Source organism: Coturnix japonica, chromosome 3, assembly GCF_054131305.1.
Source record: "Coturnix japonica strain WE chromosome 3, WE-NBRP24, whole genome shotgun sequence".
NCBI lineage: Eukaryota > Metazoa > Chordata > Aves > Galliformes > Phasianidae > Coturnix > Coturnix japonica.
The window spans coordinates 65,511,496-65,526,725 of record NC_140665.1 but is presented as its reverse complement, the minus strand read 5'-3'; the positions used below and the strand labels follow the sequence as shown (position 1 = coordinate 65,526,725).

Below are 15,230 nucleotides of genomic sequence, written 5' to 3'. Positions count from 1 at the left end.
GCTTTTGGCTCAGCAGGAGTTTGGAGAGCTACTGGAGTGCATAGTTAGTACCATGCCCTTTTTACCAGGCAACAAATGGCTGCTGCTTGTTTTGACTCTTGAGTGTGATAGACCTTCATTCTTTATGGTGTCATGCTAGGAGCAATGGTAGAACCACAAAGATGGGATGAGTGAGAGAAAGAGATCTGTGATTTAAGTGTCTCTGAGTCCATTTGCAGTACATATTTTCCTTGATAGCAAATTCAAGGAACGTTTTCAGATGCTCATTTTCCATCTGTACCCTCTCAGAAATAGTGCAGGGGGATTGTTAGTTTTTAAAAGCTACACCTAAGGGACAGCAGCATCCCACAAATCTAAATCAGCATAAATACGTGGAAGAAGGAGGCAGCAAATCACAAGGAAAGCTGTGAACTCTGTAAAGTAGCTTTGCCTGCCCATGCAGTGTTTGTGGAACTGAGTCTTCCAGTTCTGGTAAATCAGGGTATCTGGAGATGTTTGTCAAAGGACAGATCTTAACAAATACTGTGGTACACTTCTAACAACACAAATCTGTCCTCATTTTTACTGTCTAAGCAAGCCTTTCGGTCAGTTTAGATCATGTTAATTAAGGCTGAAAATAACACCACTTGGCAGTGCATGGGTATCTGTTTGGTAGTTTATTGTTCAGCTCTTCTAAATCCACAGTTGAACTGAAAACATGAATGTTTTAGTCATACTCGTTCTTGCCTATTCAGCTGTTCTAGTTTCAGTGGCTTACAGGAGAGGGAAGCATGGGGTGTGGAGAGTCATGCATCCTGCAGCCCTGTGTCTGTGGCCATGGTGCCTCTTTGTGCGTTTTGGTGTTCTAACTGTCTGCCAGGAGCTCTTCTCAGAAGACTCTTCTAAGTTCCTCATTGTTAGCTTCAGGGACTTGCTTCTATGGGGGAGGGATGGGAAAATCAGACTGGTTAATCAAGCTAATTTGTGTTAAACTTAAAAATCCTAACTTTCTGTTATTGTCTTAAAATTTGTTATCTCAAAAGTATCACAACAGTCATTTGTGCACCTGATTAATCTGAAGGCATTTCTTAGATGAAATATTCCTGTTTCCACTAAACAAAGCCAGCCATAAGAAGTCCCACAAGGTATATGAGCTGCAGAAATTTCAGCAGTGACTAGCCATGAATGTGAGCTTATGCTTTCCTTTTTTTTCTTGACAGCTTCTCCTATGACTTTATGGTCATTTCTAAGTGGTCTGGGGGATACAGAAATACTATGTAGCTGTAAAGAGGAAAGCTGTTATGTTAGTTTGTTCTTAAGAGCCATGGTGTGGCCACTGTCCAGCTGCTGTGCTGCAGGACCAGCTGTTTGTGCATGGTGAGCAGCTCAAGTAGTCTCATGTCTGCACCTCCATAGATGTGGTGTTCACTAACTCTAAAATCAGCATTGTAAAAGTGTGGTTGTCTTCTCCATCTTGCATTACTGTGATTGGTTTCTGAGATTAGTGTAGTTTTTCAGGGATGTGGCCATTAGTAGTGTATTTTTTGATTGTTCAAATTGCTGAAAAGATTTATTGGGTTACATTTGTGAACAGAAATACTAAGATTGTACCACAGAACATTTTCTTAGTGTCTGTATGATTAGACATATGTGTCGTGTAATAATAGGTGGAACTTTTTTTTTTCCAGGGGACATCTTAAGCAAGCTTGGGTATCAATAACTTATTTGTCCTGTGGGCAGTGAAATCCTCATCTGCTCATCTATACCTTTAATCCTGCCTGTGCATTCTAAGAGAAAGCAAGATTCTTTGTTATTTGCGTTCCCCTCTGGCTAAAGCAGATCTGCTCCCCAGCTCATCCCTGTGCATCAGCATGCAAGCAGGGCTGTCAGGCCTCCTCTCTTGGCAAGAACAGGATGTGCAATCCAAGCCTGTATTTCCTTTGTTTTGTTGTATGGAGCCCAGATGACAACTGGTAGATCCCAATTCTCCCCTTCCATATCCGTGGCAATCTTGTGAGTCACATGGAGACAATCTTTGACTAAATAAGCAGAATCTCACTTTAAAAAGTGAGTGTGGAAATAAACGGAGTCTGCTCTGTTCTCGTCACAAGTACTTACATCTATCTTCACTAATTCTGCGTTGCAGTGCTTTCAGGGGTCTAATTAAAGAGCAGCAATAACAGCATTGCAGGTGGGACTGTCACTTGAGTGCATAACAGTCTACTCGCTACTACTCAAGGCTGTTAAAAATAATTTTGGGAAGTGTTGTGGTATTTTTGGATGCCCATATGACAGTGGTAACAGATCTTCCCTTTGTTGACTCTTAAGCGTTTATCGTGTTCCTACTGGAGGTTTTCAGGTTATTTCATGTAAGTTTCATCTACCATCTTCCAGAACCTCACTTAGGTGAAAGCTGAGTCATTCCCATACATAGCTTTTTTTGTTTTTTTTTCTGGGTAAGTTTTACTTCACTGCATATCCACAGCTATTTGTTGCTAGAACTGAAAGTCAGAAACTGCATAAATGGATGCTGACCTGTTCAGATGAATGTGTTGCTAGAGTTCATGTAACCGCAGTTTAAATAATTGCCGAACTGCCTTCCTTCTCCTGTGCCTCTTCTGGTTCTGTTAGCTTCCTCCCCAGGTATGCTGTCTTTGGAAACTGCTGGTGAGGGTGTATTTTAAGCCTTTAACCATTTCTTTTTTTTAGCCAAGGTTCTTTTGATGGGGTGAGAGCTGCCTTAGGACTGTACACAGTAGAGTGGGCAAGTGTTTGGAGCTGGTGGTGTCAGTAATGGCAGGTCTGTGAGCACATGCACAGCTGTGTGCTTTGCCTTTCTCTCCCTGTCCCTGGGCATGCTGCACATCTTGCTGCAAAGCTATTATCAAATGATGGAGGCAGACCATAAGTTTGTGTTTGGAAGAATTTCTGTTGTGGAATATTTGCCTTGTAATTAAATCAGAATTAATCACCTGCCTACACTTCATAAGGCCATGCATCTTTGATGTATAGCAAACTCAAAAAAGCAAACAAATTCTGAGTTAAGAGGCTAATGATTCTGGGTCTCCTCTTCCCCATAAGTATTTATGAGAGTTGTGTTAACAGATTGCAAGAGTTGTTGTCCTTAAGGAATTCCTTTGGATCATTGTGCTGCTGCTGGTCTGACCCTCTTTCAGGAGGCTTTGGGAAAGATGCATTTATGTTTGTTGGCTTAGTGTGGTACAGCTGGGGCGTAAATGACAGATTCAGTATTGGAGTCTTAAGTAGTATTTAAACAGTTTTGCATTATGTAATCTGAGCAGAAGCCAGCATTACTGTTAATTGATTAATGCAACATATGCATGACGCCCCAATTTCACAATTACTTCCACACAAAATATTATTCAATAGTGATACTATTTTAAAAGCCAAAATTTTTAAGTGTTTAGATTACTTTCATAGTACCTCTGGTAATAAAGGTTATCCTTGGCAGTAAAAATCTTGTCGTCTTCAATATAGGACTCTTCAGTTTCTTCCATTTGCTTTGGAGAGGTTTTACTTTAAAAGCTGTTTTCCCATTTCTATAACAGCAGATTCAGAGATGCTTCACTGAAACCTGGGAAGTGTTCCTTGCTAAGAAACTAACAAAAACCAAACCGGTTATGCTTTGGAAACCAAATGTCTTCCTCCAGCTTCCATCAGTTTTTAAAATGCAACTATTTAGAGAACTATTTCACAGTGAGGTTATAAATATGCTACAGAGTAATAAGTTCAAGTTAATTTTCCGATTATCAACATTATCTCCTTCCATTGCTGTGTATTTCTAAGTGTAATTTAACTTGAAATCACCCCCTCATTTCCTGTTAGGTCTGGACCATTAGACATTTATTACTGGTTTTCATGTCTCTCTAGTACCCTAACTGATGTGCTGAGATGATCTTCCACTCTCTGTTATCCAAAGAAAGTGATAAAGGTTTGAAGTATAAAATGACCTGATGCTCGTTCTTCAAAGACAACTGTTGTTTTATTCAGGTATTGATTAGGTCCTTAGAATGGGTATTCATAGTCCTGACAAAACAGATGGGATGCTGTAGGAAGTACCTGATTTTAAAAATGGAAAGATCAGAAAGTGCACAATTTGCTCTACAGGGACAGTTAAGGAAGATTAACCATAACACAAACCAACTGGAGGAAAAAATGCCCTTAGAAATACTAGACAACTTGAATCCCAAGTCAGTGTAAACACATGTAAACAGTATAAACACCACTGTTCAATTGTACTTTGATAGTGCAGTATTATGTTGTGAAATTAATTTTAAGCAAAATTAAAAGTTCAACCTTTTTATCACCTCTCTGCTTAATGAGCACTTAACTTTCCAGCCCCACAAGTTTTGTTATTTCCGTGTGCGTTAAGTCTTGGTGGTGAGTTTGGCTTTCTGTAAATAAGTATTCTACTTTCTTTTCACTTATATATTGACATTTTAATAGAATTGGATTAAAAAATAGCAAATGTAGATTCTGAGCTCCAAACGATTTAAGAATATCTGCTTATTTCCTGCTGATAAGCCATGCTGGTATGATTTGTGCAGGACCTTGTGCAGTGTGAGTCCTCAGCAGGTGTCAAGGACATCTGTACTATAAAAGGAAGAAAAATATTTGCCCAAAAACTTGAAAACAATTTGAGAGAGGTTCCTTTTTACAAGATAATGGATTTTTATCTCTGGATTACTTAGGGCATAGTGACTCTCGGTTGGCTGAAGTATCATCTGTGCTCACTTACTCCCTCACTCCCTTTCTCACAATATCTTTCAGGCAGCTTTTTTCATTCTGAAGAATTAGAAGAGGTTGTTCAAGTATGGAAGGGTTTTACACTAATGCAGCTGATGGTGGCTTTCAGAAAGCATCCTCCTTGTTGAGGATATAGATTTTCTGAGGTGAGGACCCAAGAGGTTGGTGTCATCAGTCTCTCAGGCTGTACTGTTCAGCTTAGGGTCTGGTGGTACTGCTGTGAGGATATGTAAATGACTAATGAATCTTTGGGAATTAGGTCACTTCTTCCTCCTGTGGACAGGATATGACAGGTTGGTAATTTGGGCTCCAGTCCACAGATAGCTGGGACCAGCCAGGGTAAGGGAAGATGAAGGAAAAAGGGAGAGGTGGTAGCAGAGGGCCTTAGTTGCTCCTGTGCTTTCACAGCCTAGGAAGAGAGACAAATTTGTTTATCAGCTTTGAGAACTCTGTAACAGTTGGCTATTGACAATCCAGGGATGGGTTTGAGCTTGAACCTCCAGCCAGGCTGTTGCCCCAGCTCACTCCTTGTAAGCTTCAACCTTTGTCTTATGGCAGACCCCAGTCCTTCCATTCCTTTATGCCTTGCCTCGTGACCAATTCAAGTTCCCGAGATCCAGCAGGTTCGAGCCACACTCCTCTTGTTCAGCTCCATCCTTTCCCACTTCTCCAGTCCTACACAACTTACTGTTCCCAGGAAAGATCCATTCTGTCCATGGTTGTGTTTGGCTTGTAACTGGTTTAACCTACCAGCATCGCCCCTGTATCATCTCCCCACAATCTGCTGTTGTTCCTTAGTAGCTGGTAGTTAGCTGTTACACCACATTTCAGAAAGAGACAAATGATATAATTCTGGTATGTTTTGCCATGAGAATGTGGTGAGCTGAACTGTCTCTGTACTAACATATTAAGTCATTTGTAAAATATGTCAGCCTGTGGCTACTGTAATTGCCAATCTTGAAACACAGTGTTTTCTCTGTGAAGCTAGGACACGAAAAAGCATCTAAACCTCTTCACTTTTTCCTGGTATTATTTTTCAGCACTGGTTGAAATGCAATTTAAAGGCTAAGGACAGCTTCGCAGAGATCGAAGTTAAGGGTTTACAGTGTGAAAATATGGCTCTTTTCCAAGATACTTCTGCACAGGAAAAGAGAAAGGTGCATGTTAAAAGATCCTGTAACACTTGAATTAGCACAGCACAGTCTGGGTCTATATTATTTATTTCTTTTTTAATTATATGCTATATGCAGTCTCATGAGATTATAGGAGGAATTTGGCAAGGAAATGCTTTATATGGCTTCATATATGGTATAGGGATTTCCATTGCCATGCTAGGAGGTGAGTAGAAAAGCACAGGAGCAAAGGCTGTAGATGGAGTAGGGCAGACAGGGAAAATGAAGGTGCTGCAGTTGCTTCTGAAAATATGGTTAATGACACCAAAAATGTGTAGTAAATCTGAAGGAAGTTGTGGTTTAGTTTTAGGTGAAGCAACTGTACCATTGACTTAGTGCTTTCTACTGGAGAAATTCTCAGTGTGTGGAAAATGCAGCAAAGTATGTGGGTTGTAAATTGCGCCTTCCTGTGCTCTTGCAGTTCCATCTATGATTATGGGACTCTGTTGAAATTGGCTGATTTCTACATCCTTTAGGGGACAACTGTGTTCACACTGTATTTGGTGTATTTTTAACAAGAATGAATCATAGCCATATTGTGTTCTGTCTCTCACCATTAAACTCATGGGAGAGGTGCCAAAATGGAGAAAGCTCTGTTAGATTCACCAGGCAGATTTTGGTCCATTTGTATCCCCTGTGGAAAAAATGAGAGAACCAGACTTAGTGGCACTTACGGATTTTCTGGTGTTCCACATGTTTTTTGTTTGTGTTTTTGTTCCTGTTTGAAGAGTCTTGGTACAGTCCCCTACTCCAGAAGAAGCAGCCCAGGACTTATTGTGGCACATCCATTCTTCTGGTAATGTGAAAAAAGCTTCAATAACTGCTTGTCTTGACCTCTGCCTGGGTAGTTTGGGTTTCAACAGAAAAAAGGCTTAAAAAATACTCTGCCCAGAACTTCCCTCTAATGAAAATTAAGAGGATAATCTGCCTGAGCGATGATATTCATTTGTTCCTAATTGTTGTAGAAACACCCTCTGAGTTTCTTCAGAATTGCCCTGCATCAGGCAAGGGTACCTGTAACAGAAGAAAGGTAGCTTCTGCTGCGTGAAGTGACTGCTCAGGTCAGCATTGAGTTAGTGTCAAAGGTCTGAAGGGAACAACCCCATCCTGGGGAGATTCATACAGCTCCATAAGATTGTATTTCCAGGCAGCAGTGAAGGCAGTGGGATGTGTTCAACCACTGGGAGACAATGAGGAAAAAAGTCCTCAGTGGTAGACTTTAGAGGGTATTAAAGCCCCCTAGGATTATTGGTGTGGTTTCAGCATATCAAAGAGGCAACATAAGTGACATAGTGATGAGATGCAATCAGAAGAAATAGTGTGGTCTCTCCTTACCTGCCCTGGCTGCACTCACACACACAGAAGCTTCTGTAGGGGTGTGCTGGTGGCTTTTTGATTCTGGAGACCTGACTCATGAAGCACAGCAAAAAGCCTTACACAACCAAGAATAGATGAACGGTTTTCTTCCTGGGTCAGTAGTGTGAGACTGAGGTTGAGGAAGAGGAACTGTCTGAACCGTGTCCTAAAGCTGTTGTCTTGTTGCTGGCATGACTGGTGAGAAATCAGGTAAACTAAGAAACGAGAAGAGAGGCCAGCATCATATTCATGTTAACAGAGGAGGAAAATTGGGTAAATGAGGATGGTACACGTTGTAACACAAATGATCTGAGCAAAGGAAAGGCAATAACTAGTAGTAGAAGACTAGTCATATGGGTGCTGTGCTGTAACAGAAAATTGTACTTACTGTGGAGGGAGATCAGGGAGAAGCAAATGAGGCATTTGTTATCCAGATTCTTTGCAGGAATATACAAAACTAGGACCGCTGGTGCTGAATATGAATGCAGTAGAGTACGTTTGATCAGATCACGTTGAGAAGTGATCATGGCCAACCTGCTGTAGACTTCTAGTTAAGGATTTATATACAGAGAGTGTAGTAATAATATTACAAGAGAGAAATACTAGTTGAATAGCATCATTAAAGTTAGACTATTTTTTAGGTCAGGCTGTTATTTAAGTTCAAATTATAATTGTATGGTTATTATAATGATGATATATTTCTGGACATGATAATCTCTAATTTTCTTCCCAGAACTGTAATTCAGAATAGAAGTAATATTATTTGCAAAGAATTGATGACATTGTAGAAAAATTGATTGTTTAAAAAAATGAAGACAAAGCATGGACTCAGTTAATTTGGTTTAAATGGGGAGATAAAAAGTCAGTAGCCTATTGTTTTTTTTAAGGCTTAATTTTGTTGAATGAACCAGTCTGTGGACTTGAGCAAACTGACACACTGGAGGCTCAAATGGAGAAGAGGTTCAACTTGAACACCAAGTAATGAAAAATGAAGAGAAAGGTGGGAAATTACTTGTCTCTTTATAACCAAGGACCATCTCCTAGCAGGGCTGTTGGTAGTGAAATGATAATGTGAAAGGAAGGAAGAGCAGATAAGCTAAGAAAGAAATGCAAGACAGAAACAAATTCCAAGTAAATAAGGATGTGAAACTGTGGTGTGCTAGCTGCACTGCTGTACCTGCCTCGGTACCAGTTCTTTCTCTGTTGTAAAGTTACATTAAGTTGTTTCCCCTGCCTCGTAAATGTCATCTGAGTGTTGTATACGTGGCTTTTCACTGGCGAACACCTGAAGCGTAAGTCTTTGAGCAATGCAAGGAGATCTTAATAGCTTTATTTTTAAAGTAAACTTAGAAATATTTTTTGTAATCAAACTGTGAATTCAGTACTGTCACTAGTAATGTGGCTTTTTTTGGTGGTTTTTTTGTGATGGTGGTTTTTGGGTTTTTGGTTGCTTGATGTTTTGGTGGTGGTGGTGTTTGTTTTTTTTTTTTAAACGTTAAATACTAAGTAGCACGTTCTAATTTCAGTAGCTGCAGTGTCCACTGTATGCACGCTGGAGCTCATTGAACCATTCTGTGAACAGATTTAGCTCACTGGAAAAACAGAAATCTATCCCCATTTCCTCTTCCTCTTACTCCTCCCCCTCACCTTTTTCTTTTTTTTTTTTTTCCTTTTTTTTTTTTTTAACTGAGTTTGTTTCCTGTCAGATTAGTGGGTTAAATTGGCTTATGGGGAGGACTGAGAAGTGCCAGATTTGGTGCAAGATAAGCCTCTAGGAGCAGGAAAAGACCTTTAAGGTCAGCAGGAGCAGGGAGCGGGAGGGAAGAGTGGCAAGAGGTTAGGTTGTAGCATGGATGCACGGCCCTCAGGTTCAGTGTAAATGCAGAGCGACTTGCTGCTCTTTGAGAAGCTATTGTTTAACACAGTGGATTTTATTTTGTTTGTTTTAGCATTCTGTCTGCAAAAATACACTATCTTTACAAACATCGTAAAATAAAGTTTGGTGGACTCTTGCAGCAGCCCTTTAGCCTGGCCAGGCTTCAGGATGCTATCCCTTGTATCTGGATTTAATTGTAGGTAATTTCAGAGGGAAAACCATTTTCTTACTTTGTGAAACCTAGCATACTGGTGGCATCTGGTCATTGTACAGAGCAATCAATCAATCACTAGATAAAAAGAGGCAGAAATGAGAGATACAGAAAATAAATGATCTGAGCAGAATTGCCACCAAGTAACTCCCTCCCCCCTAAGAATTTAATGCCTGCCCCAGCACTTGTTTACAGCCCAAGCAAGAAATGGCTGCGAAGTGCTGAGGAGGCACATGCTGGGAACTTGTTCTCCTGACCCCCTGGACAGATTAATAAAAGTAATGCACACTAAATATCAGAAATCAGACCCCTGTAACAAGCCCGAATTCCAAACTTCCTTTCTTTTGTAGAGCTGAGAAAGTGTTGCAAGCATTCCCTGACACTGTCAAAGAAGTGATATCTTTCACTGGGGCAGTCTTGCTAATGCAATTTATATTTGTTGTATTTTGGGATTTGTTTCAGGAACTTGTGATTTTTGGATTTTTCACTGTTGTGGGGTTTTTTGTTTTTTTTTTTTTGTAGTTATTGCTGTTGTGAAGTTCACAGCTTTTGGGGCCAAGTTGCTCCTTGTAAGGAGATGTGTGAGATGTTATGTTGTGAGCTGAAATATCAGGAAATAATTGGATGTGTTTAAAATTAAATGGCACTGTCAAAAAAAAAAAAAAGCACCCAAAAACTCCAAACTGTCTGATAGCACTGTATTGGCTTCTGGTAAAAATAACAGCAAAGTCTGTGACAGTTGAAAGACAGTAAGAGGTAAAAGCATGGTGCTTTTAAGTTTCCCTTCCTTCATTGGCAGAGTGCCCATACAGCCCATTCAGCGCTCTAGGAATGGTTCACTGACTTGAAATTCTGACTGCTTGTAATTGTGGGAGTAGTTATTTGTTTAAGTAATGTGAGGAAAATACTGAGCTAGGACTCGTGATGTTCAATTACTGACTTACAGACATTTTTTTGTCCAGCTCTTAGTAGAGTTGAGGAGGATTCTTAACTTAAGTGTTTAAAACATTTTATTTTTTATTTCTTTATTCTTTTCTGGTTTCCAAATGCCAAATTTTTGAGTTGTTACTGCACCCACAGAGAATCTGTCTGTGAGCAGGCTGACAGTGTTGCACATGTTCACACAGTAAGTCAAAGTACACCAAATCTATCTGAGGCATTGATAAGCTGTTGAGGTGCATTATAGAGGATGCTGTGCAAGTCATTTGGACTGTGGGTTGTTGTTTTTTTTTTAACCTTTGCCACTGTAAGAAGTGCTTGAGGAAAAAAGCATTCAAAAACCTGCTTAATACATGATTTATGAAAGCATGGTAGTTGTATCATAACTTCAGCTTGTAAAGATACTTTAAAAAACCTTCTTCTTGGTATGCTTTATTTGGAAGTGAAAATTCTGTTGTTAGAAGCAAAATGACCAAAACATTGAAACATTTTAGGTTACTGATAATGTCTTGTCTTAGGTTGCACTTTAAGTAAGTACTTTTTTCTTTTGAAGTAGAATATATGGCATTACGTGCATATCAGGTATCAGCCTCTTGGTGTTTATTTTATAAACTGAGACTTGGAAAGGAAAAAGCCTTGCTGTGGACTTAACTGTATCTTCATTAGGTTGTAATTATAGAAAAAGAGAGTAGTGTACATGCCATATTCTGTATTACAGAAAAATCAAGGCTTCTGTTTAATCTGCTTGAGGTTCCCTTTGTGATAAGCAGACGACTCTTGTAATAACGGCCTGATTTTGAAACAGTTAACAATATGTATTATTTGGGGACAAAATACCTGCCCTTTTACCAAGATTTCCCTCATGGTTGTTGAAAAGGTCTGGGTGGGTCTACCGATGGATTAATGACAAAATCTGTTGTTTCAAGTGGTAGTATAATCTTCTGGACACGTTCTGAATTTTGGTGTGTCTTCACTGTGTCAGATTCCTTTACTGCTGTGCAGACATTTCAGAATGGAGGGCTTGCCTGAAATAATGCTGGATGGTTTACTGGTTTATATAGAACTACTGTCTTCCCTGTCAAGTATTTGTCTTAACACTTAACAACACCTAAAACTTTTTTTGGAAGAGCCACATGTGCTAGAGCTGTGCAACTGGATAAACAAAAATAGGCAGAAATTAGCCTTTCTCTAACCAGTGAAGTTGTGTTGGGGCTTGCTGGGGCTTGCTTCTCGCTGCTGGGAAAATGAAGTAACTGAATCTCTCTGTCAGACTAATGTCAGAATTTTCTTGTTGCATTGTGAATGGTTGCCACTGGGTGGACTTGGCTGGCCCAGTAATTGAGCTTTTTGAAGCAAATGTGTGTGTTCTTTGGCATGGTTTCATTACAAAATAATTTGGGATATTTCTTTTAATTTTCAATTTAGTCTGTTGATGTCGCTGATGAAGATGCTAAAGAGTATCAGTCCCAGCACTGACTGCCTGTGGGACACCATTCATTGCTGGTCTCCTTACAGACACTGAGCCATTGACCACCACTCTCTGGACTCAGTCCTATAGCCAATAAATTTTGGTGGTAGATAGACAGTTGGACTAGATGATCCTCGAAGTCTTTTCCAATCTCAATAATTCTATGATTCTGTTATGTCAACACATTCTCTAGTTGGACATGGGGGCAGTGGATGTGACTTAGGCAAATGTCACTTGGTTCTTTTTGACGTGTAGTTGAGTGGGATACTACCTGTGTTGAAGATTCCCTCTTTAATTGCATGACACAGCCAAGTGAGTGCTGAAGAGCTGGTAAGTATCAACTGATAAATTGCTTTCTTTTCTGTGAAGAGTTCATGAGCAAAAGAGGAAAACAAGTTTTATAGTCCGTGTATAAAAAATACAAGAATGCATTTGGAAATGGACAGAGATTTTGTAAAATACTCTGTACTTCCAATTGATCTCACTCATTAAATGTATATCTTCTAGAATAAATGGTTAGTAGAAGCAGTCTGTTGTAGTTTTATTTTTCCCAAAAAATATTATCAAAATTAACTTGACCGTCATTTTATTTAAGAGTTAAATTCATCATTTTGGTCCTGGGTTGTAAATTAACTATTGTATGTAATTTATAGGAATCAATATAAAAATTTTTGTTACATTAAAATCAGTGGTGAGCTTCTGCTGATTTCAGTTCCTCCAAGATAGTTGCTACTATGTAATATTAGACAACATACTAGTATTTATTTCACTTGTGTTAATAATGTCCTCTTCTGTGAATGAAAACACAGATCTGTACTTTCCATTTCATTTTAAAAGATTTCTCACTTACAGCTGTCCTAGAATTTTAAGGTTGCAGCGCTTCTCTGCCTTCTTAGATCAATAATATTCAGCTATTTCAGTTTTGTTCATGAAGGAAAAAAAAAAACAATACTTGTTCAGTGTTTTCAGTGTTTCCAGGATTAAAGTTTGTAGTATCATCTGATAGTCCATGCAGAAGAAGCTGTTACTCAACTTGTGTATTTGTGTGCTTGTGCTGTAGACAATAATTTGTCCTGTTGATTATGAATGTAAATATTGCTTTTAAGACAATGGTAACCAAGAGTGTTTTTCCTATTTGCAGAGCAAACTTTACATGGAAGGATTTAGAAGCCTGAAAGAAGGAGAACCAGTGGAATTTACTTATAAGAAATCTTCCAAAGGCCTTGAATCAATACGGGTAACAGGCCCTGGTGGGAGCCCCTGTTTAGGAAGTGAAAGACGACCCAAAGGGAAGACAGTACAAAAAAGAAAACCAAAGGGAGATAGGTAATTACCTGACTTTGTTATTCTACCCTTCTTTTTTTCTCTTCATTTGCAAGTTTTTCTTGAAGTTATGTGTTCAGCGTTTTAAATGTGTGAAAAGAAGCTCTTCTATGTAAATGTGCTTTTATATGTAATGAAGTAATTTGATTAAAGCTATTAAGCTGTACCTGTGCAACTACATAAATCACTCACTTGATTGGTTTTTCTTGAGAAGGCTTTATTGAATTAGAGGAAGTCTGCAGAGGAACGTAGTACTGTTTTGAAAATACTGCAGATTGAGTATGAAGACAGGTTGGTCTCTGAATACAGGCAAAGCAATGTCGTGTTTTGTTGAGAACTGTGCATGCCAAAGAGACTGTTGTGTGCAGTGACATTTTAAACTGTGCATCAGTAGTTCTGTACAGAAGGGTTGAAAGTAATATTAGTGAGGTATGTGTTATTTGGTTAATTATATTTTTACTTGGTGAAAAGCGTATCTAAAGTTTCTGAAAGTAATAATGGTTGGTGATCTGAAGTAATATTGTAATAGTATTTTACTGGTTAATGTTTAATCTCCAGAGATACACTTATGCAAGTGCAGCAGTCTGACTTCTGTTGTTTTACTTTACTCTCTGCATCTGATGGCATGACAGAGTTCTGGAATCCTCTTCACTATGGTGCTACCTGCACTTTTATTTCCTAAGGACAGCCTTTCCTCCTGGAAGCACTTGTATTTTATGTGACTCTCACCTCTACCTGAATCTCCTTTTTCCTCATGACAATGTCAAGACCAGTAAGTCATAGCTGAGGTGAAGGGAAGAGTATAGCTTGTGAATATAAAGCCCATTCAGAGCATCCCAACAGCCAAGTTTTCCCTGCACTGTATGATTTACAACATGACAAATAAGTGGCTCTCTTCCACTGCAAATTCTGGAACTAAAAATAGCTTGGGAAAGATGTGGTCACCTGGAAAGGAAGCATTGCCCAACCTCTAGAAAATAGGGATCAGAATATTTGCTGGATGTAAACGAACTCTGCTTGTCCTCACTCTATGTTCAAAAGGCTTCATCTTTTCCTTTTCTTTTTTTCCTTGTTCTCTTCACTCTCATTCCTTTTTTTTTTTTTTTTTTTTTCCTCATTTCATTTTTATTTTTTGTTTCCCCCCCCCTTTTTTTTTTCTTTTAATTAAGGGCTGGAGTCAACATGATAATTGTCCCTCTTTCACTTTCTTTGTGAAATCTAAGGACCATGAACAAAATCTATCGCTGCTGTAACAGATCAGAGTCCATAACCACAACAAGGGCAGACTTTGTAAGCAGGACAAAGCTTCCTATTTGGTCGATCGCCATACCTGACCTCCCAGTGTTGTGTTTCATGCAGCGGCTGTGACAAATCTTATTTATTTGTTTATTTGTTTATTTATTTATTTAAGGTACGCTTCCAATATTCATAGCATCATCATCATTGTTTATGTTTTGTAATCTGGCAACAAACAAAAGCTACAGTCATTATGCTTTTGCTCTGCTTGTTGCACATCTGTGTATGAAGAAAGATGATCCTTTCTTCAAAAACCTCAAAGTCTAAATTGACAGGTCATAAAGAGACCGGGAAAAATAACATGTATTTAAGGAGAAAGGGATTTGTACAGATGTAAATATCTGTAGTGTACAGGGTAGTCAGTGTAGAGGAAGTGATACTTTTAGCATGTAACTCATCGTAGGAAAGCATCTAAAATATATGGGATGAGCCTTGTCTTGTTGTTGTCATGGACTTCAGAACAATCCTAGCTCCAGTTCTTTGCAAGTCTCTAAAGAAAAGTAAAATGAAAAGGTAAGGTGAAAAAAGCCATGTTGCTGAGGTGACCAGATGTTGCTGGTTTGTAGATTTTTGTGGTATTTCCTCAATAGACTTGGTCTCAGTAATTTGCTGAATTGTTGCGGTGGGGACATTGCTCTGATAATAATTCCCCCTCAACATTACTGTTGGCCACATTAAGTTTATAACAAGGTGAAGGAAAGGTGTGTAATTGCTCACAGTTGTACAGGCCACTTTGGCATATTTGTCAACCAGCATGCTAACACAGACTAGTATGGGGAAGAGAAAGTCTTTTGTGGTCTGCATGAAATGAAACTGGCCATAGGCAGCTGGCAGGCTTTAGGT

The 15,230-nt window shown here is 39.1% G+C and overlaps 1 protein-coding gene across 7 annotated transcripts in view; it reads left to right on the top strand.

Moving 5' to 3' along the window:
- Positions 1 to 15,230, top strand: part of LIN28B (lin-28 RNA binding posttranscriptional regulator B) — an 85,002-nt gene that overhangs the window by 34,596 nt on the left and 35,176 nt on the right. For all 7 annotated transcript variants that reach the window (XM_015858703.3, XM_015858705.3, XM_085543689.1 and 4 more), the window contains one exon: positions 12,910 to 13,094. In XM_015858703.3, the coding sequence (XP_015714189.1) occupies positions 12,910 to 13,094 (185 nt within the window). The remainder of the gene's footprint in view (positions 1 to 12,909; positions 13,095 to 15,230) is intronic.